Genomic DNA, 27,717 nt, shown 5'->3' with positions numbered 1-27,717 from the left:
TGGCCTGGAGTTTAATCTGCAAATCAGTTACATTGATGGGTTAAAAGATTGTGGAATTTTGGGAGTGAGTTGTTTATATAACTGCAACATGCTCAAGTCTCCTTGGCCTGTTCCTTCTAATGTCTGTCTTAATAAATCTCTGCCCATTAACTGGGCATGTCTATGACTGTCAAATTTCATTATCCTCCAATTACATTTGTAATCAAGATGTCCAGATACAGCAGGAAACAGTCATTTTTCTGATCTTACACTTGTAATTTTTTGGAGAATTGTTTAAAGATAAAAACAATCCTCATTGGGATCTTTTTCACTTCAATGCAATTTTATGGTAAGTTTTCACACAAATTGTAATCTTGAATACATCGGCATTAACCTAGACATTAGTTATGATGAAGGTACATGCAGCACACTGAACACTGAAAGGCATTCCTGGGAACTTGCGTCAAAATTGGGAGTGCCCTACAGACCAATCAAGCAACAGCTTGACATAGTCATACTTGCAAAACCATACGTTACGGCCAATGTCGCAGAGTCCTCAGTCACCCTGGGTATGATCTGTCCCACCGGCAGGACAGAGCTATCAGAGGTGGTGACAGTGGTATACGTTCAGGAAGCAATGCTTCAAGAGTCCTCAAAATTGACTGGATCCCATGAAGTATCATGACTTCAAGTTTTTTAAAAAAGAAGGGTATTTAATAAATTCAAGATTTGATGTAATTGTATGCAGCCTAATTACTGGGACCCAAGTTACCCCTTTAAACAGATTTAGTTAGGCAGAGATATAACCATTAGGCAAAGACCTCATTAGCAAATAATAGGGTTTTATTTTGCTTATCAATAAAAATTACAATCATCAGTCAAAGACTTATCAATCAACTACAAATTAATCAACCAGCTTACTTAAGAACTAAAACTTGAGTATTGCAGAAAAAAGAGCTATTCTCTTGTTTATTCCCCATGACAATACCTTGACCTTTGTCGATCTGCCTGGTTTGAATTTAAGCAAAAGCCTGGCAGTCAATTATTCCCTGATGCATTCTTCATGGCAACATTTCTATCAATTAGAGTCCACTTGCCAACCAATCAGTGCCCTCTTCTGATGAAGTATAAATTGTTGTTCCCTTTGATATTTGGTATTCTTGCATATCTGTCTTCATGAGTGCAAGACTAAAAGCTTTGACAGCATGTCTCTTTCTCCACAGTACTGAAGTTCTGTACTGCCAAGCGACTATTTGAACTAAAACTTGTCAATGAACTAATAAGGGAAAATAAAGGTAAAGTATACTTATCAACTAACCTCTACAGACATCATGCTTTCAAATGGGTGATCAATCCAAAAGAAGCAGACAGCAACTTTGATTTTTTGCACTGAGAGGGCAACTCTCAAATGCCTTAGAGTGCGATAGCTTCCTTGGTATCCATATAAGCAGGGTAACTCGACTGCCCAGGCTCAGTACCACAAACACAATCTCCACGCTGACAGGGAAATTGAATTGTCCTCTAAGACCTCACTTGGTATGCATAAAGCTAGTTCCTATGACCCTTCACACAAAGATGGTTCCCATAAGGTGTTGTAACCCCATCTTTTCCAATGTTATTGGAAATAGTTAATCAATAGTGTTGTGTGGGTTAGTTTAATTGAATCTAGCTAATTGCACACATTGCCTTCAACTTAACACAATGCCTTGCTTTAAGCTGTGTTCCATATCTTAATGTCTTTACAAGGATCCCACTCATTTGTTGTAAAAGGTTAGCAGCATTAACATGACTTCTTTTCTGTTCACATGTTAGTGCAAGATGGCCAAGTTAAGCAAGCACATCCGACTAAAATAAAAGCCAAAATCTAGGCCAGTGTACATGGCATCAGGTCAAACATGAGCAAAAAACTTCTACAGATTACCAACCTTCCTCAGCTGTTGAATCAGTGCTCCTCCGTGTTGGACACCATTCAGAAGAGGCACTGAGGATAGCAAGGACACAATGTACTCTGGATGAGTGTTTGGGAGGTGCAGGGGGTGGGTGACGATCGGGGGTTTGGATATCCTTTACCAAGAGTAGCATAGTAGCACTATTAACTGTTCACTATATATCTGAACACTGAACACTATATCTGCCAGCCTGGGACTGCAACAGGTGGTGAAAAAACCAATGGAAGGGAAAAACCTACTTGACTTCAAACTTGCTAAATTGCCTGTTGCAGATGCATCTGTCCGTGACGTAATGAATAGGAGTGACCACAGCACAGTCCTTATGGAAATGATGTTCCATCTTCACACTGAGGATACCCTCCTCACTACCACTGTGCTAAACAGGATAGATTCAGATCAGATCTAGCAGCTCAAAATTGGACATCCCATGAAGAGCTATGGGCCATCAGCAGAATTACACTCTACAATTTGTAACCTCATGGCCTGGCATATCCCTCACACTCTACTTTTACCATGAAGCCAAGGGACCAACCCTGATTCAATGACAGATGTAGGAGAATATACCAGGAGCAGCATGAGACATGCCTGAAAATGAGGGACCAATCTGGTGAAGCTGCAACATAGCGCTGCAAACATGCTAAACAACAGATGCAGCATGCTGTAGACAGAATTAAACAATTCTACAACTAACAGATCAAATCAATGCTCTGCAGTACTACTTCTTCAAGTTTGAATAGTGGTAATGAAAAAAAACTAACTGGAGGAGGAGACTCCATGAATGTCCCCATCCTGAATGATGGTGACACCCAGCACGTGAATGCAGAAGACGAGGCTCAATATTTTGCAATCATCCAGAAGTGCCGAGTGGATAATCTATCTCTGCCTTCTCCTGAGGTCCAATGATGTCACTCTTTAGCCAAGTTGATTCGCTCCATGTGATTTTCAAGAACAAATGAGAACACTGGATACTGCAAAGGTATTGGGCCCTGACAGCATCCCAGCACTATTCATGAAGACTTGTACTCCCGAACTAATCACACCCCTAGCCAACACTTGCCTCTTACCCGACAATGTGACAAATTGCCCAGGTATGGCCTGTTCAAAAAAAAGGAAGGGAATACAACCCAGTGAATTACTGCCCCATCAGTCTACCCTCAATTATCAGCAAAATGATGGTGACGTCACAGTGCTAGCGAGCAGCACTTCGTGAGCAACAACCTGCTTACTGAAACTCATTTTGGGTTCTACCAGAGGTACTTGGCTTCTGACCCTCACTACAGCCTTTGTCCAAATATGGGCAAAAGAGCTAAATTCCAGAAATGAAGTGAGATTGACTGCCCTTGACATCAAAGTGGCATTTGATTGTGTGTAGTATCAAGGAGCCCCAGCAAAATTGTAGTCAGTGAGAATTGGGGAAGTGTTGGGAAAAACTCCCTCTAACTGGAGTCATACCTACCTCACAAAAAACCAGCTGTGTCTGTTGGAGGCCAATCATCACAGCCTCAGGATGTTGGAGCAAGAGTTCGTTCAGGCAGTGTCATAGACCCAAGTAGCTTATGTTGCCTCATCAATCAACTTTGCTCCATCAGAAGTGCAAATGTTCACTGATAATTCACAAGCGTTCAATCTCATTTGTAACTCCTTAGATGCTGAAGCAGTCCATGCCTGCATGCAACAAGACCTTGACAACATTCAGGCTTGGGCTGATATGTGGCTTGAGTATTATTTACCACTTAAGTGCCAGGCAATGGTCATCTCCAAGAAGAGAATTTAACCATTCCTCCTTGACATTCAATGCCATTACCATCCTGAATTTCCCACCACTAATACACTGGCCAGAAAATTAACTAGAGGCAAAATCCTGGACCTCCCTCCCTAACAGCACTGAGGTTACACCAGAAGGATTGTAGTGGTTCAAGATGGTGGCTCACCACTAACTTCTCAAGGCCAGTTCAAGATGAGCAATAGATGCTGGCCATGCCTGCAATGTTCATTAATTCATGGGATGTGGACAAAGAATACAATGCCTGAAAGGTTGGTGGAAGCAGCTTCAACAATAATTTTAAAAGGGAAATGGATGAACACTTGACTAGAAAAAAATTTGTAGGGCTATGAACAAAGAACAGAGGAATGAGACAGTTGGATAGCTCTTTGAAGAGCAAGCTCAAATACTGGATGCTGAATGGCCTCCTGTCTCACTGATTCACTAATTTTTAGTTGCATGAAATATTTTGTTCTGAAACATGCTGCAGCAGATGTGTTTGAATGATGTTTAAATTAATTGAAATTTGCATTTTAAGGTTCATAGAAGAGAAACTGTTGTGAGTTAGGCATTTCATTGAATTGCAGATTGCACTGCTTCGTGCCTATTTTAAGTTTGGATTGATTGTCATAAGATTGGGGGGATACTTGGGTGTAACCTGGTCAGCAGTGTTGGGCTTCCAGACCTATTTGTTTATATGCAGTGATGCAGTTCCTGTCAATGTGAAAAGGCTGAAGCAAGAGGTTTACTGTTGGATAGTTTTGGCTCGTGTAATGCTTGACTCATTCAATCGCATTGTTTTGCATTAAGACCTTTGTTTCAAGCACAGGTGCATGGAAGATATAAAATCAAAAAACTGTGCGTGCTGGAAATCCAAAATAAAAACAGAATTACCTGGAAAAACTCAGCAGGTCTGGCAGCATCGGCGGAGAAGAAAGGGTCATGAGGACTCAAAACATCAACTCTTTTCTTCTCCACCGATGCTGCCAGACCTGCTGAGTTTTTCCAGGTAATTCTGTTTTTGTTTTGCATGGAAGATATGTTCTGTGCCCATTTGGCAATGAATTGCCCACTCAGACCTCAATTTATGTAAAGATATGATTCTGAATGTTGGGTAGAGTGGATTCTCTCCTAAAATACTTGTTCATTCATGCTTCCACCCCCTCCCCTCCCATCCCAAACACCATTATTCGATTTTAACTGATAATATCAGTTGGTGCTGCTTCGTGACTTCAAGGGACAGAAGAAGCCTTGTTGAAGTACTTTGTCATGTACTTGACAAAGTTAATCTTCTATTTTCCACTCTCCTGGTGTTAAAGAATGGCCGAGTCTTCAACAGCCTGACTTTCTTTCAATGCTTGAAGGAACTCTGTACAATAATTTGACCTTCAAGATGTCCTTGGTCAGATGAGATAAATGGATTTGAGGTTGTATGGAAGAAGGTATATTGTTTTGAAGCTGATGAAAGATGGCTTTGCCACCTTTTGGAGGTTTGATCCTTCCATCATTTTTTTTGTGAGCTGCAGCCAAGGTGTTGTTGAAAAATAGAAATGCTTAAATTGGATTGCATGTACATAGTCCATTGCAATTTACTTCTGAAAATGCAATCGATAGCTGAATGCAGTTTAATGCAGGCAACTCCACCATCTAAGACTAGAATCCAGTACCCAGGTTTTTTTGTGCTTTGGTGCATTATAAATGAAGGTCATCTGTCTGATAACCATATATTATTTTCTCATATATAATAAAACAAATACTAGAAAAAATCAGCAGGTCAGACAGCATCTGTGGAGACAAAAAGAGTTGATGTTTCAGGTCAAGATGATCTTTTCTTCAGCGTTTCTGATTGATTGCCTGATTCATAGGTATTGAATCATAGATTGAGAGCTGCAGATTCAGGCTACTGATGATCTGAAGGTTTTTGCTGAAAGTTTTACAACACTTTATGCAGAAAAAGAAGAGAATACATTTTTTCTACAATGTCTCCATTTACTCTTTTCTTCCAATAAAAGTATGTTCAACTTCGCTTTTTGTTCTCAAGTCAGCTTCAGGAATATCCCTGCCCCTTTTTGCTCTGATTTTGAGCATTAAGAGAAACACTAATTTTGGAAATTGGGTTGAGATTATCGCACATTTAGTACCTTGATTTGAGCTGCTGCCAGACAGAAGGTGCTGGGGTTAAGACAATACAACTTTTCATTGTTTTTCAAGATCTTTTGAGACTAGGGGGTGTTAAATATTACTGTAAACAGAGCATACAAAATAGAAGTAGGTAATTTGACCCCCCGAGCCTGCTCTGCCATTCAATAAGAACATGGCTGACTTGCTTGTTTTGAATTCCATGTTCCCATCTACCCCTGATAACCTTAGAATCTTGTTAGGCAATCTATCTACCTCTACCTAAAAAATATTCAATGACTCCGCCTCCACAGCCTTCTGAGGCAGAGAGTTACAGTCACTTAACCCTCAGAAAAAAATTCTCCTCAATTCTGTGCTAAAAGGGCAACCCCTAATTTTAAAACTGTGCCCCTGAGTGCTGGACTCACCCACCAGAGGAACCATCCTTTCCATGTCCACCTTATCAATACAATTCAGGATGTTATGCATGGTTGTGCTGGTTTTTGGACACAATTCACCTGAAATTCAAGTAACCACTGCAAAAGAAGCGGGCCTGCCCTCAAAACTGACCATGCTCCCAGGGCGAATTAACCACCATTGCTTGGGAGTTTCCGCTAATTGTTCTTGTTTGCAAACCTTTCGAGATAACTCTAAAAATTAAGCTGGATTTCTTTAGGCACAAAGTTGCCATTAGGTATGTTTCACAAGGTTTCAATGTATTTTTTAATCTACAAAAAAACTGACCACTGTACCCCAATATAACTAGAAGATAGTTTTGTGTATATTTTTAAGTTTAGCTTCAGTATTGTAACCTACTTGCAGGTCGTGGACTGACTTTTTTTTTTAAAATAAGAAATGCTTATTTTTGTGTGAACCCCATCCTCAGTATAACAAGGGAATTTCTAGCAAATTTTGAAGAAGACATTTAAAATGTTACCTGAGCTAGTTTGAGGCAGATTTTGTTTTAAGTGATACAGAAATGAGTTGGGAGAACCACTTTTCAAAACACATGCCAAATGCAACCAAAGCAGAAATCCTCCCCAGAATTTTTGGCACTGGAATTTGGATTTTTAGCAAATTTTGGAAATATCAGATTACTTTTCCTTAAAAAGGTTCAGTATAAAATGAAGAGTCATGTTGATTTCAATCATGATAAACCTGGCAAACACTTCATACAGTTGCAAGGCACCAAGTGAACAATTACTCAGTTTCTTTTGGGCAATATTGCACCATAGGACAAGAGTGTTTTATGCTATGCCATTATGGACCAAAAGCAATCCATAATACACAGGTAGCTTAGTTTTGCATTTATTTATCTGTTTTAAATTTCATGGGACTGGCATTTTGTAAAAAGCTGTCTGTGCTCATCTTCTATTGAGGCAACAGAGCTAATGTGAAGATTTATCTGTACTAGCAGCTTGCAGTTATATAAAATTAATGTGATTTAAATATTTTATGTCGTCTGCAAGTCTGTATATGCATCCACATGGCCTAGAAAGACCTAAACTTGGACACTGCTTGTATTGTATTTACCTATTCAGTGGCATTCCATTTCGATTTACAAATATTTTACTTTGTGAATGTATTCTTAGAATCAAAATATTACTGCGCAGAAGACCAATGAGTCAGTGTCTATATTTTTCTTCACATGAGCCACCTAGTCTCGTCCCAAAATGCTTGAACCTCCAACTTTTTCAAGCAACTATATCCAATTCCCATTTTAAAATTGAGTTCTATTTCAACCATGGTTACTAGCAAAAAAAAAATCCTATTCTAACCACCTACTATAAAAAATTCCTTTAAAATGTTCCCTTTGTTTTTATAACTATCTTAAATTTGTGATCTTGTCAAACAGTGGAAACCTACTCTTTACCTTGTATTCCATCCTGCTTTCTAACATCCTATCAATCAGGAAATAGAAAGGAGGAAGGAACTCGGGAAAATTACAATCACCAAGGTAGTGGGACTGAGCAAATTGTCCGAGCTGCAAGCTGACAAGTCCTCGGGTTTTAAAAGAAGTGGCTAGTGAGATAGTTGATGCGTTGGTTTTAATTTTCCAAAATTCCCTAGATTTGAGAGAGGTTCCATTAGGTTGGAAAATAGCAATTGTAACTCCTTTATTCAAAAAGGGAAGGAGATGGCAGGCCAGTTAGCTTAACATTTTCCCCATGACAGATGTAAGAAACTATTGTTTAAGGTGTTAAAGCAGGGCACTTGGGAAAAATTCAAAGTAACCAGGCAGAGTCAAATTGGTTTAATAAAAGGGAAATCATGTTTAACCAATTTATTGGAGTTCTTTGAAGAAGTAACAAAAGTTGTGGGTAAAGGGAAACTAGTGGATGTACTGTATTTAGATTTCCAGAAGGCATTTGATAACCTTTGATGTGGCACCTTATTGTGAAAATTAAAAGCTCATAGCGTAGCAAGTATCATTGGCATGGGTAGAAGATTGGCTAGCTAACAGGAAACAGAGGGTAGGCATAAGTCAGTCTTCTCCAGGTTGGCAAGATATAACAAATGGTGTGCCACAGGGATTGGTGCTGGGGCCTCCACTTTTTACAATATATATAAATGACATAGAAATGATGACACAAAGGTAGTGTAAGATGTGAAGAGGACATGAGGCTACAAAGAGATATAGATAGGTTAAGTGAGTGGGCAAATGTGGGAAAGTGAAATTGGTCTATTTTGGCAGGAAAAATGAAAGAAGCATATTATCTAAATGGTGAGAGATTGTAGAGCTCGGAGATGGAGGGATCCAGGGGTCCGATGAAACATGTATGCAGGTACAGCAAGTAATTAGGAAAGCTAATAGAATGTTATCATTTATTTTAAGGAGGTTTGAATACAAAAGTAGAGGTGTTATGCTTCAGTTTTGCAGGGCACATCTGAAGTACTATGTACAGTATGGGTCTCCTTATTTAAGGAAGGATGTAGATACCTTGGAAGCAGTTGAGAGAAGGTTTGCTAAACTCATACCTAAATTAGGTGGGTTATCTTATGAGGAAAGCTTGTATCTGCTAGAGTTTAGAAGAATAAGAGGTGACTTGATTGAAACATATAAGATCCTGAGGGGTCTTGACAGGGTGGATGTGGAGAGGGTGTTTTATCTTGTGGGAGAATCTAGTACTAGGGGCCACTGTTTAAAAATAACGGGTTGCCCATTTAGGATAGAGATGAGAAACTTTTTTCTCTCTGAGGCTTGAGTCTTTGGAACACTCTTCCTCCGAAGGCGATGGAGGCAGAGTCTTTGAATATTTTTAAGGCAGAGGTAGATAGATTCTTGTTGAGCAAGGGGGTGAAAGGTTAAATCGGTGGTAGGCAGGAATGTGCTGTGAGATCACAGTCGGATGAGCCGTGATATATTGAATGGTGGAGCAAGCTCGAAGGGTTGATTGGCCTGGTCATCCTCATTCGTATGTTCATATCAATTCTTGGAACCACACTATGAAAATAATATTCACTTTATCTATTTGGATCAGATTATTGTATAGAATATTAAGAATATGGCTACACTCCTATTCTGTTGCATTTTTATTTCTGTTACAGTGCTTTCTTTCTTACAATTATTTGGTATGTCCATGTAAGCAATTTGAAAAATGTATTTTCTGGAGCACTGGTAAGTAAACATCAGAGGCATTTGACCCGCTTGTGTTATGATCCTGTCAGGGACTCTTAACAATCAGGTAGAAATCCAAACACCCAGTGACTTAACCAGTAAAATTATGCCACAAAATTTCACATTTTTAAACAAAACACAAACTTTATTGTATATAGAACAAATTAAACAAAGCAAATTTGATTAAGTTAACACTATAGCTTATACCCACATGTGCTATGCCCTTAAATTTCTTTCTTTCTTCTCACAAGAATTTTATTGTATGTTGCAATATCTTAAAAGATTTACTTGTGTAGGGACCATCCAAAGTATGTCACAGTCCACTGGAAACTATTTTAATTCTCCTCAGTTCCAGATATTCTGAGGTAAACTTTCATTTACCATCTCTCGACTGTGGATGCCTTAGTTCCTTGTTCTGGTTACTTGCTCGATACTTTCAAGATAATCTGCTGGTTACTTTCTTTTGCCAGAAGACCCTGTGAGGACCACTGTAGATTTTTCCACTAGTCTTAAACTAGACAATCTAACTTCTTTTCCCTTACAAAATCCAAACTGAGATTAAGCCCTCGCATATTCCATGTGGCAACTGAAGAAGTTAAGTTTTTCTCTGCTTACAGCACAGGCCTACCTAACTGTCATATACTTTGCCTATCTTCTCTCAATGAGCTGCACCACACACACAATCCAAGCTGCAACTAAAAAAACTTCTCTCAGCAAGCACTCATATAAATTGAAACCAGAGAATCTCCCTAAGCTCCACCCAATTCCATGATGACGTGACATGCTCTGCGATGTCCTCGAACAGGCCTTAAGGTTAAGTATCTCTCACTTACAATTTCTTCTTTGACCTAGAGAAATAAATCAATTTTACAACTCTTCAGTGTTCACCAATGCTTTTAAACCAATTTGGCTCCAACTCGCGAAACACGCACACCTCTCTGGACTGCCCTTACGGCAAGGATTGTAGATGTCATGTCTCAGTTCTTTAGTTAAGTAAGCCCACCCAAGTAAGTTTTATATCTTGCCTTTCCTTGCTATTAACCTTTAAGTCAACATGGCCCCAACCTTTTTAAGTGCAATAAACTTCAAACCTGTCTGAATTGCATTTACTTCATGGCTGCTTTTACCAGTTCCTCAACTATATAACCTCATTTTCTACAGTTAAAATTTAAATTCTTAAAATTAAAAGTTTTATATTCTAAAACATGTGAACCATATACCATTGATGTTTGCAACACTTGCCTCTGCTGTTGTTTAGCTCATTGAACAAGGATCTTTTTAGCTATGTACCTATTAGTACAGAGGAGTGTTGCTTTTATTATTACATTGAATCACCTCATTCTATTACAGTAAATTTTGTATTATATTGATGAACTATCTATTTCACTTGCAAGATGGTTCCAATACGTGTTTTGCATCAATTTGACATGGTCTGCACTGCAACTTGTAAATCCTCCATTCTGACAGCATCCAAGACTGAAGCATTCAGTAGCAGTTGGGGAGCATGTTCTAATTTCAGATGCATCATGCAAAGGGTGGTGAATGACACACAACTATGGAGTCAATTGCTAGGGCAGATTTCCTAATCTTACTCTGGCATTTTGATCAGGACTGATGAGACATATCTGATGACAAGTTTTTCTACAATTAATTTGTGAAAACTAATATTGATCACTTAGTATGGTTTATACACTTTCTATCACTTAAGTAAAATCTTAATATCATGATTTTGGTACTTTGGGACTTGTAGATATGCTGTGCTATTAAAAAAGTAAAAGTTGTTACCTTGTTAATATTAAATGGGTATATATTCTTTAGGGGTTTCAGAAAAGATTGCAAGAAGTCAGTGATTTTGATTGCAATGTTTAGCAAGGATTTTCTTAGCTACATTTGAAATGAGCTCATTTTATTTCTGTTTGATATAGGGATCTGTGATCATTGATCCACAGTATTGTTTTGTAGAAAAAATAAATATAATCTGGAGGTGATTCTGTACTAGTTATGAAGGAAGAGAAGCTGAGGTGAAAATATTTTTGTCCAATAGGAACTTATAATTTGCTGTAGCTTATGTGGTAATTAGTCTTTAAAACAGTGAGATTGTTTTGAATTTAATACTGGCTCGTGTGCTTTTTTTTTGAAACTGAAGGAAATTTCTGCATAATGTGGACTGGTTGTAACTGAGGGTATGTAGATAACCTTTTACTTCTGACCTGGCTTGCAGGGAGTATATGTCCAATGAGGATTTTTGCTGCTTCCTTCCTAAGAAAGCATACGAAGCATGAGTGTGTGGGTGAAAGAAATGGGTAATGTAGACTGAGTAATCGGAGTGCTTTGTGAACAGGGTACTTTGTGAACTGCGTGCTAAGTCAAGAATTTGATGAAAGTGGGATCTCGCTGGTAAATATTTCTCAAGCTGTAGTTTAGATTAACAGCTAGAATCTGACTTAGAACATTAAAACTGCAAAAGAAACTGCAACCTAGTTACGTGTCAATCAGCTGCAAGTGGATGCCTGAATAAGTGTTAACTACTGTGGCAGTTGTAACTTGAATGTGAGTTATATAAACTCTATGTAAGAAGGCAGTATTTGCTACCATACAGAGTGGAGAAGCACTAAGCGCTTCATGTTCAAATTCCTGACTCAGCCCTTGGATCAAGTGGGAATTTGATGCAGAGGGGAAAAGAGGTGCTGTTTTCAATTCTTTTGTTTCCTTCCAATAGCTGATGGTTGTTTTTATTTGTTTCCATGCTGGGAGGCTCTCACTAGCTATTAATTTAGTTAACTAAATTAGTAACTAGTTAAATAAGGTTTGCTCAGCATGGCAGAGCAGGTGGTGTGCCATGACTGCACCATGCTTTGAAATCGATCACTTTTTTTTAACTATCCTGCAGAAGTCAAGATAAAGGCAAACTGTCACAAATTGCTGCTGGTAAAACTATTGTAGAAACATACATAAATTAACAATTCCACATATTGAGAAAATTCTGTGCCTCTATATACCTAGTGCAAATATTGATTCCTAACATTATCTATTGTACTGCAGTCGGTGTGACATTAGTTTTTTATGGTGATGGTTTTGCTGCTTGCCAGTTTCAAATTACTCAAATATTGGTGAACTTAACTAATAGTTATGTCAAGAATAGTATTGCATTACTGCTGATAATGCTATAAAATTTGGTTATTACATAGTATTGCATCTCTCTTTATCTCGGTTGAGAATTTTGTTTGTGGGTCTTGAATTTAATAGCCCATATTTGACCTATTCAACACCATTACTCCTAATTAGATTATAATTTCATAATCAAGGTTTTGACTTCGATCTGGTTGGTCTCTGACTTATACATTGCTATGAGTTGAAGTAAGAAGAAAATTTTGTTTCTGTAAAATCTCAATTAAGGTTTTTTCAAATGTCTTGCTGACCGGTATGTTAAATATCACCAAATATTTATCGAAATAAATAAGGCCAGTATTTATTTTACTGCTACTCTAGCTGCATTACGTGATTCTTTCTCCTCAATTAGAAGTTTGAAACATACCTTATTGTGCACAAGAATGCAGATTAAAACCCAGGATACTTAGTGAGACTTCCACAAATAGGCACGATGCTTGGCAAACAAGGTAACTCTGTATTAGTATTAAAATCGAGTTAAACTTTCCCTGGAAGTACTGAGCATTTTCTTTTCCGTCTGCTCTGGATCACATGACCCTATAATTGTGAAAAAAGTAGAGATTTGTTCATATAACTGGGTCAAATTTGCTAACAAATGTTACAGAAATTACCTGTATAAAATATTTTCCAGATTTGAAGAAGACATTGGCTGTCCTCCTTGACAACATTTTGCAGCGCCTTGGAAAATTGGAGTCTAAAGTGGACAATCTGATGATTTCAAATGGGACAGGAATAAATTCTACTAATGCTACTACTACTGTGAGCCCCAGCTCTGGCACTGTTGAAAAAGTTAATGTGGCAGGTAAGTATATAATAAACAAAAATATGCTGGAAAAACTCAGCAGGTCTGACAGAATCTGTGGAGAGAAAGATAGAGTTAATGTTTCGAGTCCGTATGACTCTTCAAGTATATAATCTTTTTGTATATAAACCCCTTGCACTGCACAGCACTTAGGCCAAAATCTTCTGTTTGGCGTCCAGGGGCTGGAAAATTTCTCCTTAATTTCCTTGAATAGGAAGTAACCAAAAATATTCTAAAATATTAGAACGTAGGAGTAGGCCATTCGGCCCCATTAGCCTTTTGAAGGGCTTTTTGAAGTCCTCCTTGACCAATGTGCATTTTTTTTTAAATTCCCAGGTTTTTTCCCTCCTTGATAAATTCACTCCATTTCCCTGCTCCTTCCCTTCAATCCTCATTTGCATTCAAGTATCTTAGGACCAGAGAAGTACACTAGAACAGCACAATCCAACACTGGCCTGCCTCTGGAGAAAATACTGTAACTTGAATAGATTATAAAATGAGCCTTGTGACTTCCTAATTGGGGTGCCCTGAAGAACCAGTACCTGGAAGTGAAATATTAGCCCATATCTCCCAGTCAGTGGTAGAGAAGGTGTACCTGCTGACCTGCAATTTAATCTGTCCATTTACCATTTTACAGTGGAGCCTTTGCACCTCTGGTGCCAGTTCCATCAGGGGTGCAGTGATGAACATATATTCAGGAAACCAAGTGGCAAGTATAATTTTTGCGAAGCCATGCCCCTTTTTTGTCATGAACTGAAGACACACCCCTTAAGGTCTGTCTGATTTAAATACTATTATCACACCCCCCACGTTGCAGACCCTCACTGCCTCACCCCCAAAAATGCTCAACCATCTGATCTCCCACTCCCCCATGGTACTCAAGCCACGCCCCCCCCAAGACAGTGCTGTCCCTCCATCCTTGCAATCACCGACATTGTTGACTCTTCCGACAATGCTGATTCTTCCGACATCAACTGGATAAGAGCCAGGGATTATGGAAGGTGATTTGGGAGGGAGGGATGAACGCAGGAGGGGGTGAGCACTGTCTGTAGGGCTGGGGAAAGCTGGGATGAGTGTTGGCTAGAGGGGAATTGAACCGGGAGGGGGAGTGGGGGTAAACATTGCTGAGGGGTGGAAAGGTGATCCATGACGTGGGTGTGGGGGTGAACATTGTTGGGAGCATTTTGAGCCTCAGTGTCAGGACAAGGCTGGACATTGTTGTGATGGGTTGACCATTGTTGTGATGGGTTGACCATTGTTGTGATGGGTTGACCATTGTTGTGATGGGTTGACCATTGTTGTGATGGGTTGACCATTGTTGTGATGGGTTGACCATTGTTGTGATGGGTTGACCATTGTTGTGATGGGTTGACCATTGTTGTGATGGGTTGACCATTGTTGTGATGGGTTGAACATTGTTGTGATGGGTTGAACATTGTTGTGATGGGTTGAACATTGTTGTGGTTTGACACTCCAGCTGATTTACTTAGAGTTGCACTGCTCAGCAGGCTTTACACCTGCTGTAAGAAGCTCTAAGTAAATTACTGTAAAAACCAGCATAAGCATAGGGCAAACAACCCAAATTTCCGTGGTTCTGGCTATCTGATCCCAATGTCATAGGGAATAGTGCAGCAATCCGGGCAGGATAAAACTGGCAATCAGACCTTTTAACTTCCCAGGTAAGTATTATGTTTGTGCGCTTGTCGGGGCCTCCTCAGGCTCCTGAGGTGCATCAGCAGCTTAAATTGAGTCATTCGCTGCCCCAGCTATCAGAAGATTCAGGCCGTTGTATTTTTAGCAGGGGGGTTGGGATTGTGGTGGTAAGGAAGAGGGAGGGATCTTTCTAACAGGGAGTCAGAATTGAGGTAAGTTAATCAGTTAGAAGGTATGCGTGACATTGTGAAATTTAATAAATTACTTTTGAAACTTCATGAAGGGTTAATAAAAATAGTTTAGAATATTTTACTCTGAATAACTAAATGTTCCACTATCCATGACTGGGCGCAACAAAACTGTCCTTGTGCAACTTTCTGCCTGCTTGAACCTTGTCATAAATTTTAAAGGTGATGGAAAGCAATATATCACTATAACCGTGCCTAAACATTTAATTTTTAAAATGTTCTATAAAGACTTCCCCTTTGCGCATAGTATTATCTACCTTTTTAAAGGCTTAATCTAAAATTCCTTTATTTTCAACTGAATCTGTTCTTCCTTGTATTAGCTCTTTCCTTCTAACTTGGTACGTGTGGCTTGGCTATGTATGTTTGGTTGGAACTGTTTTGGAGCTGCTATTTTCTTAAATGTTCAATTTGTAAACAATTGTTTGTCATCTAGCTTGGTATGTTTTTGTTTGTTTTTGCTTTCTTAATTTTTAAAACTGCTTATCAGCAAATTTAGCTGGGTTTTCAAGCTTATTATTTTTCTTGTTTTACTGCTGAAAACAAAAGCTAACTAACATCTGAAAAAATATAAGTTTTTACATTAGCCTGAAAATTATCTTAATGTTCCTTGCTAATGCTTTGTTCCTTTTTAACCCTATTTGGATCATTGTTGTGTTAATCCTGAAGACATGCGACATTTCCATGTAGAATCCAAAGGATGCTCGGAAATCTGGGGGGAAAGAAACAGCTAATGCTGGCAATAGTAAAATTGAGGAAAACTTGAAATGCACTGAAGGTCCCCATCATTCCCTTTCAAATTCTGGCTGATGTGATATGCTTCCAAAATTTTCTGTTTCTGAAACAAAAAGACTGATGTAACCGGTAGAAATCTGGGATGTGTTAAATTATGACTCTTAAACATTTAATTTCATTTTCTATATTTTCACAATGTTCAGAAATGTTTCTCATCCTTGCACTTCTGTCTATATTAATTCACGTATTTATCCTTTAATTGCCCTAGGGCACTGAAAATGTACTTCCATTACATTAATGTGTTGATTACAGTTGCCATGGTAATTATGGTAGCTACAGATTCAGGGCTAACAGAGCTAAAGCTAATTGTGCTTAATGTTTGTGTTCTATTTTATCATCCATTTCTAGATTGGTGCCTTACTTATATATATTCGCAATAACCCATGCAGAGATGTGTTCTCTCAGATTTGCTATTGCATGCGAAAGTCAGTTGTGATGATGAGTTATATTACAATAGGTCATTCAGTAGATGTTAACTTATGTTTCAACCCTTTCCGCAGTAGTTTGAATTGGGTGAGGCCTTTTTCTCTTTGCAGATCTAATTAATGGAGCCCAGGAACAGTGTGAATTGCCTCCTATGGATGGTTTCCCTCACTGTGAAAGCAAATTAAAGGTAAAACCAGATTTACTTGGATAATTTAAAAGTTATATTTTTAACATTTTATTTTTTACATTTGCAGATAATATTTTCTCCATTTGTTCCCTTCCCCATGACTCCCCCTCACCACCCCCAAATATCACCTTACTTGTATTGGTTTGGATAAACCTCCTTCGGGGCCCCATGGGTTCCTTAAATACTTTCCCATCCGAGCATTAGCCAACTTGGCACAGGCGCAGGGGTCTGAACCTGAAATATACCTGTTTGGTTCCTCGAGAGTTGAAAAACTGAGGAAAGCTGATTAGGGGAGGGCATTCGCCATTCAGGTTTTATACTTACACTGAGATTATTTTTGTTCTCTCCCTCTTCTTCCCGCAATGGATTAACTTTAGTAATTGTACACAGATGATGAACACAAGTTAAGGGAGACTTCATTTAAATTCAGCCTCTCTGTGCATGGGGTCATAAAAGTTGTCTTTATTGATATCCTTCATATACTGATATAATCTCATCTTTTTATGAGAGGATGAGGTAGAGAAATCAAAAGACTGTTCAAACATTTTGATGATGAGGTGTATTCCACACTTTAATCCTTACCATAGCACATCAAAATAATCCCTGAGGGTGGGCTTTCAATTTTTCCTTTTTGAGTGGCGTGTTTGAGATTTTGGTTATGTTAGAATTTCTGCAGTTTTGTAAAGCATTTTTTCTGCTGGAGTTCATTTATTGTGTATGATCATTGGGGGAGAAAATATATATTACACATTTTTAAATGTAGATTAGCCTTCACTGTTGCAAAGGGACAGAATGAATTCGGCCCATCTTGTCTACACCAGCTCTCCGAATGAGTATTATGGCTCAGTGCCATTCTCCTGTCTCTTCCCCATAACCCTATATTGATTCTATTTAAATAACCGTCTAATGCCCTCCTGAATGTCTCAATTGAACTTGCCTCCATCACACTTCCAGGTTGCGCAATCCAGACCCAAACCACTCTGTGAACAAGTTTTTTTTCTCTCTCTCATTACTTTTGCTACTTTTGAAAATTGCTTTAAATCTGTGTCCTTTCATTCTCAATCCTTTCATGAGCAGGAACAGTTTCCCCCTATCTACTTGGTCCAGACCCTTTATGATTTTGAACATCTATCAAATCTCCTCTTGGCCTTCTTGTCTCCAAAGAGTACAGTTGCAACTTCTCCAACCTATCTTCATAACTGAAGTTTCTCATGTCTACAGCCATTTTTGTAAACCTCTTCTGTACTCCAATGCATTCACATACTTCCTAAAGTGTGACACCCAGAACTGTACGTAGTACTCCAGCTGAGGCCTAACTAGTGTCCTATACAAGTTCAGCATAACCTCCTTGCTCTTATACTCTATGCCTCTATTAATGCCTAGGATAATGTATGCTGCTTTAACTGCTCTCTCCACTTGCCCTGACACCTTTAATGACTTATGCACATATACACCCAGGTCCTTCTGCTCCCATACACCCTTTAGAGTAGTGAACTTTATATTTTGTCTCCCTGTTCTTCCTACCAAAATGAATCACCTCACACTTCTCCGCATAGAACTTCATCTGCCACCTATCTGCCAACTCCACCAATTTGTCTGTCCTTTTGAAATTCTACACTGTCCTCGTCACAGTTTACAATGCTTCCAAGTTTTGTATCATCTGCAAACTTTGAAATTGTCCCCTGCACACCAAGATCTAGATCATTAATATATATCAGGAAAAGCAAGGGTCCCAGTACTGACCCCTGGGGAACCCCATTACAAACCTTCCTCCAGCCCGAAAAATATCCATTGACCATTACCCTCTGTTTCCTATTACTCGGCCAATTTTGTATCCATAGTGCTGCTGTCCTTTTATTCCAGTCTTGCCCTACCCTGAGCCAGGTCTCTGTTATCGTCACAATAACACAATTCCACATGGCAATCTGCACCTGTAGCTCACCAATCTTACTATACTCAGTGCATTCACATACATGCAGTATAACCCTGATTTAGATTTCATTACTTTCTCCCTTACTCTGACTATTAACTTACTACTCTCTATTGTAGTGCTATCTGTCTCTCAAAGTATTTTGTGCATCTTGGTATTATTCTCTAATAATCTCTCCTGATTCCCACACCCCTGTTAGTTTAAAGCCTCCCCCCACCCAACACCACTAGCAAAACGTCCCGCAAAGAGCTCAGACCCAGTCCTGTTCAGTGCACCCAGTCAGGCTTATACAAGTGCCATCTCCCCCAAAGCTAAAGTTAAAACATGTTGCAGTGTTAAGTTGCAGTCACTGTAGCAGCAATCGATCGTGCCAATAGAATGCTAAACTACATAACCGAGGCTGAGTATAAATCTGACGATTGTACTTAAAATATAGTGTTTCGGCTGAACGCATCCAAGTACCCTGACCACATCTGTGCACTCTGGAGGTGGTGCAGAGTAGAGCCACAAAATGGATAACACTCATCCAAAAGAAAGCAAGAACTTGGAAGACACTTAGAAATACTAATTGCCTTTGGCAGATGTAGTTCAATGCGGAGAAGTGTGAGGTGATTCATTTTGGTAGGAAGAACATGGAGAGACAATCATTCACCCTGTTGTGCCTGTATTGGCTGTTTGACATGCCCAATTTAGTCTCCAATTTCCCCCCCCGCCTTTTTCCCCTCCTTCAATTACACAATTGCCTTTTAAAATGTTATATTGAATCTTCTTCCGCCACTCTTTCAGACAACATGTTCCAAATCTTAATCATCCGTGTATGATTATCAGAGCCTTTGTTAGGTCGCCCATTAACCTTCTTAGTTTGAAGGAAAAGAATTTGTTTCTCCGATCTCTCCACGTAAGTGAACTTGCTCATCCCTGGTACCATCCTGGTAACCCTCCTCTATACCAACTCGAGAGTCTTGGCATCCTTCCTGAAAAGTGGTGTACAGAATTCTACACAATTTTCAAGCTGGGGCCTTAGCAATCAACTGCAAAGGTTTAGAATTACTACTTTGTCCTTGTCTTCAATGTCCCTATTTATAAGGGCAATTTTACCTTGCCTTGTCACCTTCAAAGATTTGGAAATATGTATCTCTAGGTCCCTCTCCTTATGTACCTTAAATAGTGTTTAGATTATATTGCCTTTCCATGTTGTTCCTCCTAAAGTCCATCACTTCTCACTTATCCACATTAAATTGCATCTGTCATGCATCTGCCCATTTCCACTAGTCTTGCAATGTCCTCTTGAGGTCTGTTCCTATCCTGGCCACAATTTACTATGTTGTCAAGTTTTGTATCATGTACAAACTTCAAAATTGTACCCCCTACACCCAAGTCCGGATCATTTTATATGTAACAAAAAAGCAATAGACCCGATACTGACTCCAGGGGACTCCATTTCATACTTCTCTCCAATCAGGAAAAATGTCCATTCACCATACTCTCTGCTCCCATTCCTCAGTCAGTTGTGTACCCAAGTTACCACAGTTCCTTTAATCCCATGAGATTCTATTTTCCAAATGAACCTGTATATGGGGCAGAATCTTCTGCCTGTCGGGCGGGCCGGTTGGGAGCAGGCACGGTGGGGCGCGGAGCCCATCACCGCCCACTATCGGCTGTGTGCCGTTATTTTATGTGGGTGGGCCTTAATTGACCCGCCCAGTGTGACATGCGCCCAGTAGCGCTTAACGCTACATGTGCGGGCAGGGGGAGGCAGGATAGTCGGGGCCTGTGCTCTTTCATGCATGTGACAGGCCTTTGACAGTTCGGGGGGCGCGCCCACTAAATGGAAGATCGGAATGATGCGCGGTGACGTTGGGCGCACACCTGACATCACTGTGCATCATTTTACGCGTTGGCCCGCACACCGATGGGAAAATTCTCCCTATGGTATTTTATTGAATGCCTTTTAGAAGTCCATGTATACATCTACTAGAATATCACCACCTGGAAGTTCCCCTCCAGGTCGCTCACTGTCCTGACTTGGAAATATATCACTGTTCCTTTACTGTCGTTGGGTCAAAATCCTGGAACTCCCTTCCTAACAGCATAATGGGTGTACTTATATCAAGTGGACTGCAGCAGTTCAAGCAGGCAGCTCACCACCACCTTCTCAAGGGTAACTAGGGATGGGCAATAAATGCTGACCCAGCCAGCAAAGCCTGTGAATGAATAAAAATAAAATCTTCATCAAGACTCTCCAATAATTCATCAAATAAGCCTTTTCCCTTTTCCCTGGCTGTGTTCCTCTTCTATAAACCGTACCTTGTAGCATCCCCTGGTTCTGACAAAGATCATCAGGCTGAAATACTAGCCACCTTATCCAAAAATGGTGCCTAATTGTTGTGTTTCCAGCATTGTTTTTGTTGTTTCATACTTCAAACATCTGTAGCATTTTGCTTTTTGTTTAACCACAAAATTTGTTATGCCCATGTCATATAATCATATCATATTCATAACATCTAAAATAAGAAATTTATTCAAATTGGAATCTTAAATGGACAATGTGCTCTAAGATTGCTGCTGGAGGCAGATGACATGGTCTGTGTGTTAAAGGAACAGTTTGGCTTTAAAGATAAATTCCAGGCAAATAGATGTTAGTGGTATACATCCCAAAAGACCATCAGAAAGCATTCTGGAATTGAATGAGTCTTTTTCAAAAGCAATGTATTAACTGTTTTAACCTAATGTCAGTCTCTTAAATTAATGGGACAGTAATCCGGAAACACTAAAGCATGATGTGTCTCATCAATTTAAGAACACTGTCCTATTTGGTAAAGAAACCACAATTGTGAGGAGTCACATGATAGAGCAGCCGTGTTTGTACTTTTGAATCTTTAAATAAGAAATGCTATCTGCAAAAGAGACACAAAAGGTGGTAACATCTTTCAAAACAAGACTTCCAGCTGTACTTTCCTTGAGTGTTTGTGTGAGATTCTGAGAGTGGGTGCCGTAGCATTCAGTTTTGGAGTGAATGTGTTCTTATTTTAATTATTTTTGTTTAAACCCTCAAAGCCTTCTGCTGATTTATTCAAATCGACCACACACACTGGTTAAAATAACCACAAACACATATTCTCCAAACCACTGACTTCATGGATAGTTCGGAAGGGGGCAGGGATTTCACCAGTTCTCTCTCGCCCTGTCACTCATATTGTATATATTTGGAAATTGTATGTTATGGACATTCCCTTAAATGTGTAACCAGGATGACTAGAATAAATAGTAAATGAATAACTAGATAATTTCAGGTAGCAGTGGCCAGATACTAGGAGGATTATTGCGATCATCTATGAATAGCATTGAGAGATGTTGTGCCCCTACTTAACACCTCAGCACCTCAGTTTAATATCATGTTTGAAAGATGACCGCCCTGATAGTGCAGTACATTCACTGGTGCTACACTAGAGTAGCACCAAGGATTGTGTTCCAAGTCTGTGGTGGGATTTGAAAACTGAACTTTTGACTCAACAAAAGAATTCTGAAGTAATACTGGAAAAACTATGGCATTTCAACCTCTAAGAAAATTACATATTCTGGAATTACCCATTTATACATCATACATATGATTTTAAATTAAACTGCAAGAGTCGGACAGAATAGTTCAACCAGCAATTACAGGCATTCCTCAACTTGATGTTCAAGTTACAATGAACGGCCCTTACGATGTTTATAAATTGACACCCTGTTTTTACTTCCATCTGTTTTGACTTTACGATGCAACACCAGCAAACCAGTCCAAATGTTCATGTGTGCATCAACACTCTATGCTGCTCATCTCCCTGGTTTGGTGCTCAGTTGCTGTTCTGATGCCATTTAGTACTGTACTATATTTCTATCTGTATTTTTAGCTTGTGCTTTGTCAATATTATCATCTACAACATAAATACATTAATGTTACTATATGACTTGTCTGTAATTGAGTACAAAATTCTGGGCTGTTTTGGTGAAAATAGGGTAGTGGGCCTTAGTTTAGGAACAAATCCCCCATTAAAACATTGTTCTTGTGGAAAAATTAGTTCCAAGTTATGATGTTCCGATTTAAGATGCGGTTTTCAGGAACCAGTCGTGTCATAATTCCGAAGACTGCCCCTAATAAATTTAGGAATTTGTGAATGTGCTAATCAGTCAGGAATACTTGAGTGATCAAGTATGCAAGGTTGACTTCCTAGCAGAGTAAATAGAGGCAAAAACACTTCTTAAGAAAAGCTGGATGTTGGGAGGCTGAGGCTCTTTAAATATGGTTCTATGGCCATATCATATCTTGTAACTAGTAAATAATCTAACATTTAACAGAACTGAGAGATATGATTTGCAGAACAAAAATAATTTGGTTCATAAATTCTTCACTGAATATATTTATTCTACATACAGGTTAAACTTGTGTATTTATTATATTTCTTGTTTTCAGTGGATGAAGACTATGTGGCGGTCAGATCCTTGCTATGCCAGCTATGGTGTGGATGGGTCCATATGCTCATTTTTTATTTACCTCAGTGAGGTCAGTGGAAGTATACTTAAATTAAGTAAAATGTGGCTTTTGTTCTTTTTTTCTCTGTAACAAGTGGGGTGCTACAGGGTTCGGTTCTTGGGCCCCAACTATTTACAATCTATAGTAATGACTTGGATTCAGGGATAAAAGATACTATTGCTAAATTTGCAGATGACATCAAACTAGGTGGGAAAGTAAGTTGCAATTAAGAAATTTACAAATGGATATGGACAGGTTAGGTGAATGGGCCAAAATTTGGCAGATGGAGTTAACATGGATAAGTGTGAGGTTATCCATTTTGGTCTGAAGAATAAAAAGGTGACTTATTTAAATGGGGAGAAATTTCAGAATGCTACACTGCAGAGGAACCTGGGTGTCCTTATGCATGAATCGCTGAAAGCTAGTATGCAGGCACAGTAGGTAATAAAGAAGGCAAATGGAATTTTGACATTTATTGCTAAGGGAATCGAGTATAAAAATAAGGAAGTGTTGCAACTGTACAAGCCATTGGTGAGACCACACCTGGAGTACTGTGCCGTTTTGGTCCCCTTACTTGAGGAAGGATGGAGTAGCATTGGAGGCGGTTCAGAGGAGGTTCACTAGATTGATCCCAGAGATGTGGGGCTTGATTTATGAGGAGAGATTGAGCAGTTTAGGCCTATACTCGCTAGAATTTAGAAGGATGAGAGGAGATCTAATTGAGGTATATAAGATGCTAAAGGGGATAGACAAAGTGGATGTGGACTGGATGTTTCCCCTTGTAGGAAGAGAGGAAAATGTATAAATTGTAGCATGAAATAAGTTCTATACAAAAATGAGGAAATTGTAAATGCAGGTTTTGAAAGGGAGTGAGATGTTTCTATTTTGTGTGTTAATATATATGAGATATTTTGTCACTTTGTGTGTATTACCTCCATTATTGAACTTTAGTGACACATTGAATCTCTGGGTTTGTTGCAGGTATTTCACAATGCTTTGGCCTTAGTTCTTTTTTAATTGAAGAATCTTATTATCTGTTTGGTGCACTGAGAAGTTGAATGAAGCTGTACATTTGCTGCTCGCTCTGGAAATGTTTGAAGTTTGCCTTGTGGGTTATATTTAAACTAATTGCCTACTGTTTACACATGCAGATGTCTCATCCTTTAAAGTTTCAAAGTATCCATTGTTAGTTTTTTTTTTCTTGTTACTAAACTGTGTAGCCTTTTTTTATGTGTTTATTTTCTCTGAGGATAGGTTGAAAATTGGTGTCCCCCTCTGCCATGGAGAGCAAAGAGCCCTCGGGAAGAGACAGACCAACAGAATTTGGTTAGTATTGATTAAATGGATCTAACTTGTTGACATAATGCTCTTTGCTATATTGCTGTTGTGTTGCCTGGTTGTGATGCTCACATTGGTCACTAGCAAAGAGCGCCACTTGCAGAACAAGGGTGTGATGCCAGTGTTGGAATATACTGGAAGCTGATACGTGGCTGTGGAATGGAAATTTGGCCTTCAGAGTTGTTTCAGTATTGGTGACTGATAAAGTACTGATGACTGGGATTCAATTAAGTCTTATTTGAGAATAACTAAAATGATAGTTAGAGGGAAGATAGTTATTTGTTAGGGGACTATAGAGACCAGCGAAAGGAATCTAAAAATGTTTTGGCTCTATATATAGTAGTAAGTGATAGGTTTTTTTTTCTCCAAAAAATATGTGCATTAAGGAATTTATTGGAGTTAAATGTATATCATAAAGGTGTACCATGAAAAACTCAAAGATTAATGTCTTGAAACCTTTTGAATCAAGTGGCATGCATCCAATAGCCTTTAAAGAAATAAGTGAGAAAGGTGTCAGAGCTTTGGGTATTTTTAGGTGCAGCCCTGTATTTATGGAATTCTCAATTCAAGAAAATAGAGAGGTGATAGAACTGATTAATACAATTAATGGTTAAACCTCTGCATTTGACCAGCTGGTGTCCTGTAGTATTGGATAGAAGTCCAAAGTACTTTTGGTGTTCCTTATACCAGCACATCACTCAATAAGCAAAATGCTTGTATAAATTGGGCACTGAAAGGATGCCTGTTTCTTTAGTTGGATTCTTTATTGTTAAAAGGTGCAATGATAAACTCCTATCTTAATTCACTTTCTATTCTAAGGTGATTATGTTTGAATAAGGAAATTAGTGTGGCTTCATGGAGCTGTTTTGGCAGCTTCTTGGATTTTTTTTAAACTATGCTGTTTGAACAGCTGAATCTTAGTTATTCTCTCTGCATGCATCTATGGCATGTCATTATGGATATGCCCCTCTCTTGCAGACTTTGTAGGGGGAGGGTTCAGTGCAAACTTCCAAAAAGATGCATTTGCATTTTAGATTCTCCTTTAGGACTTCTTGCCATTTTTGAGTACAATAGTGTTGTTTCATATCTGGGCCTGCCTGAAGTCATCCGAAGGACACCATAACAGTTTTTTTGTCCACTCCTGCAAAAGGATTTCAGAATCAGTTCCAGGATGAGAACAGTTTTTAGAAGCTCTGAAGATTACAGCTGCATTGAACTTTTATGTGACATGTGCCTTCCAGGTAGTTGTGTGATATCTCTATCTCCAGCATACTTGCATCATGCAGATCACAAATACATTGTTTAATAGAGCCACTGATTTTTCATTTTTCAACGAGACCACGCTATGAGCAATGCAATAACAGTACAGTTAGTTATGTGTGTGCATATTATATGAAACAGGGTAGATATCTGATTCAGTCATCGGTCAGGCATTCTGGAAAATGTTTGCAGATAACTTTGCTGCTTTTAGTCATTGCTTGTCATAGATGGCCAACAATTTGGTTTGAAAAAATTTCATATTTGTCATGAAAGCATAGTCTGAAATTACAAGGAAAGTGTTGGAGTTTGTTAGACTCTGATATGAATTTAGTTCCTATTTTGTCACATACATACCATCAAATTCCTACAGAAGATGCTGTGAAGCTAGGTAATGTGTTCTGATAGGAACCATAATGTAGAATTGAATAATTAAAATATTGTCTTTATCACAGGCTGAAATTCGAACAGATTTCAATTACCTCTTTAAAATGATGTCGGCGCATGACGAATTTCGATGGATGCGGTTAAGAATAAATCGAATGGCAAGTGCCTGGATAGAAGCTGTAAAATCACTTGCAGAAAAACAAAATTTGGAAATCAAACGTAAAAAGGTCAGCTCTAGAATATTGCCTGAAGTTTTTTTTTATTCGTTCATGGGATGTGGATAGGGAGTTCTGAAATTTTGGACCAGTAATGATGAATGAACAGCGATATACAGCAAGTCAGGGTGGCATGTAACTTAGAGGGGAACTTTCAGGTGGTGGTGTTATCATGCACCTGTTATACTTGGTCTATGTGATAGAGGTTGCAGGTTTGAAAGGTGCTGTTGAAGGATGCTTGGTGAGTTGCTTTAGTGCATCTTGTAGATGATACACACTGCAGCCACTGTGCACCAGTGATGGATGGGGTTGGAGGGGAAGATGGGTAGCTTGTCTTAGTTAGTGCCAAGCTCCTTTAATGTTGCTGGGGCTCCACTCACTCAGGCAAGTGGAGAGTATCCCATCACGCCCCTGACTTGTGCTTTGTAGATAGTGGACTGCCTTGGGAAGTCAGAAGGCAAATTACTGACTGCAAAATACCCAGCCTCTGAGCTGCTCTTCTAGCCACAGCAGTTTTGTGGCTGGACAAGTCAACCACCTGGTCAGTGGTGACCCCCAGAATGATGGGGGTATTCAGTGATGGTAACGCTAGAGAATGTCAAAGAGAGGTAGTTAGATTCCCTTTTATTGGAGACGGTCATTGCCTGGCACTTTCCACAAGCCTGAAAGCTGTCCAAGTGTTGCTGGTTCCAAGCATAGGCTTCTTCTTCACCTGAGGACTCTCAAATGGAATGGCACACTGGAATCATCAGCAAACATCCCAACTTCTGACCTTTATAATGGAGGGAAGGTCGTTGATCAAGTAGCTGAAGGTGGTTGGGCCTAGGATACTGTCCTGGGGCTGAGATGATTGGCCTGCAACAGCCGCCATCCACCCATCCATCTTACAACTCCAATCAGTGGAGAACTTTTGTCTGATTCCCATTAACTTCCATTTTACTCTTGCACCTTGATTCCACTCTAGGTCAAATGTTGTATTGCAATTAGTTATTCTGACTTGTCACCATTGCTTATTTTGAACAACATCATAAGATGACCATTGTAATTCTATTTTATTTATAATTCTATATTTCTTAAAGGGAACTACATAAGTTCTGAAGATGGCTTTCTCTTCCCAACATTGGAAGCCTTGTATCTGTGTGATCCAGTGCTCCAGAGTCCTTTTGGAATTTTCAGTTGCCAGATGAGACCACTTTGTTCCCAGAATCATTTCAAATTTTGGATTTGCTCAGTTCCCATATATCCTCAGTATAACATTTCCTATCTGATATGTGTTTTTATGCACTTTTTATCATAAGAATTTAAAATGTAAAATTTAATGTTCACATTTCTAATGGAAGCATCTAACTAAACACACATGGTCAAACAGCACCT

At 39.1% G+C, this 27,717-nt stretch overlaps 1 protein-coding gene across 6 annotated transcripts in view; it reads left to right on the top strand.

Moving 5' to 3' along the window:
- The window catches only part of mgat5 (alpha-1,6-mannosylglycoprotein 6-beta-N-acetylglucosaminyltransferase), a 105,543-nt gene that overhangs the window by 10,290 nt on the left and 67,536 nt on the right, over positions 1 to 27,717 (top strand). For all 6 annotated transcript variants that reach the window (XM_041200962.1, XM_041200958.1, XM_041200961.1 and 3 more), the window contains 5 exons: positions 13,227 to 13,397; positions 16,627 to 16,703; positions 23,087 to 23,176; positions 24,401 to 24,472; positions 26,197 to 26,355. In XM_041200962.1, the coding sequence (XP_041056896.1) occupies positions 13,227 to 13,397; positions 16,627 to 16,703; positions 23,087 to 23,176; positions 24,401 to 24,472; positions 26,197 to 26,355 (569 nt within the window). The remainder of the gene's footprint in view (positions 1 to 13,226; positions 13,398 to 16,626; positions 16,704 to 23,086; positions 23,177 to 24,400; positions 24,473 to 26,196; positions 26,356 to 27,717) is intronic.

Source organism: Carcharodon carcharias, chromosome 12, assembly GCF_017639515.1.
Source record: "Carcharodon carcharias isolate sCarCar2 chromosome 12, sCarCar2.pri, whole genome shotgun sequence".
Taxonomy (NCBI): domain Eukaryota; kingdom Metazoa; phylum Chordata; class Chondrichthyes; order Lamniformes; family Lamnidae; genus Carcharodon; species Carcharodon carcharias.
The sequence above is the reverse complement of the archived record's forward strand: the minus strand, read 5'-3'. Positions and strand labels throughout refer to the sequence as shown.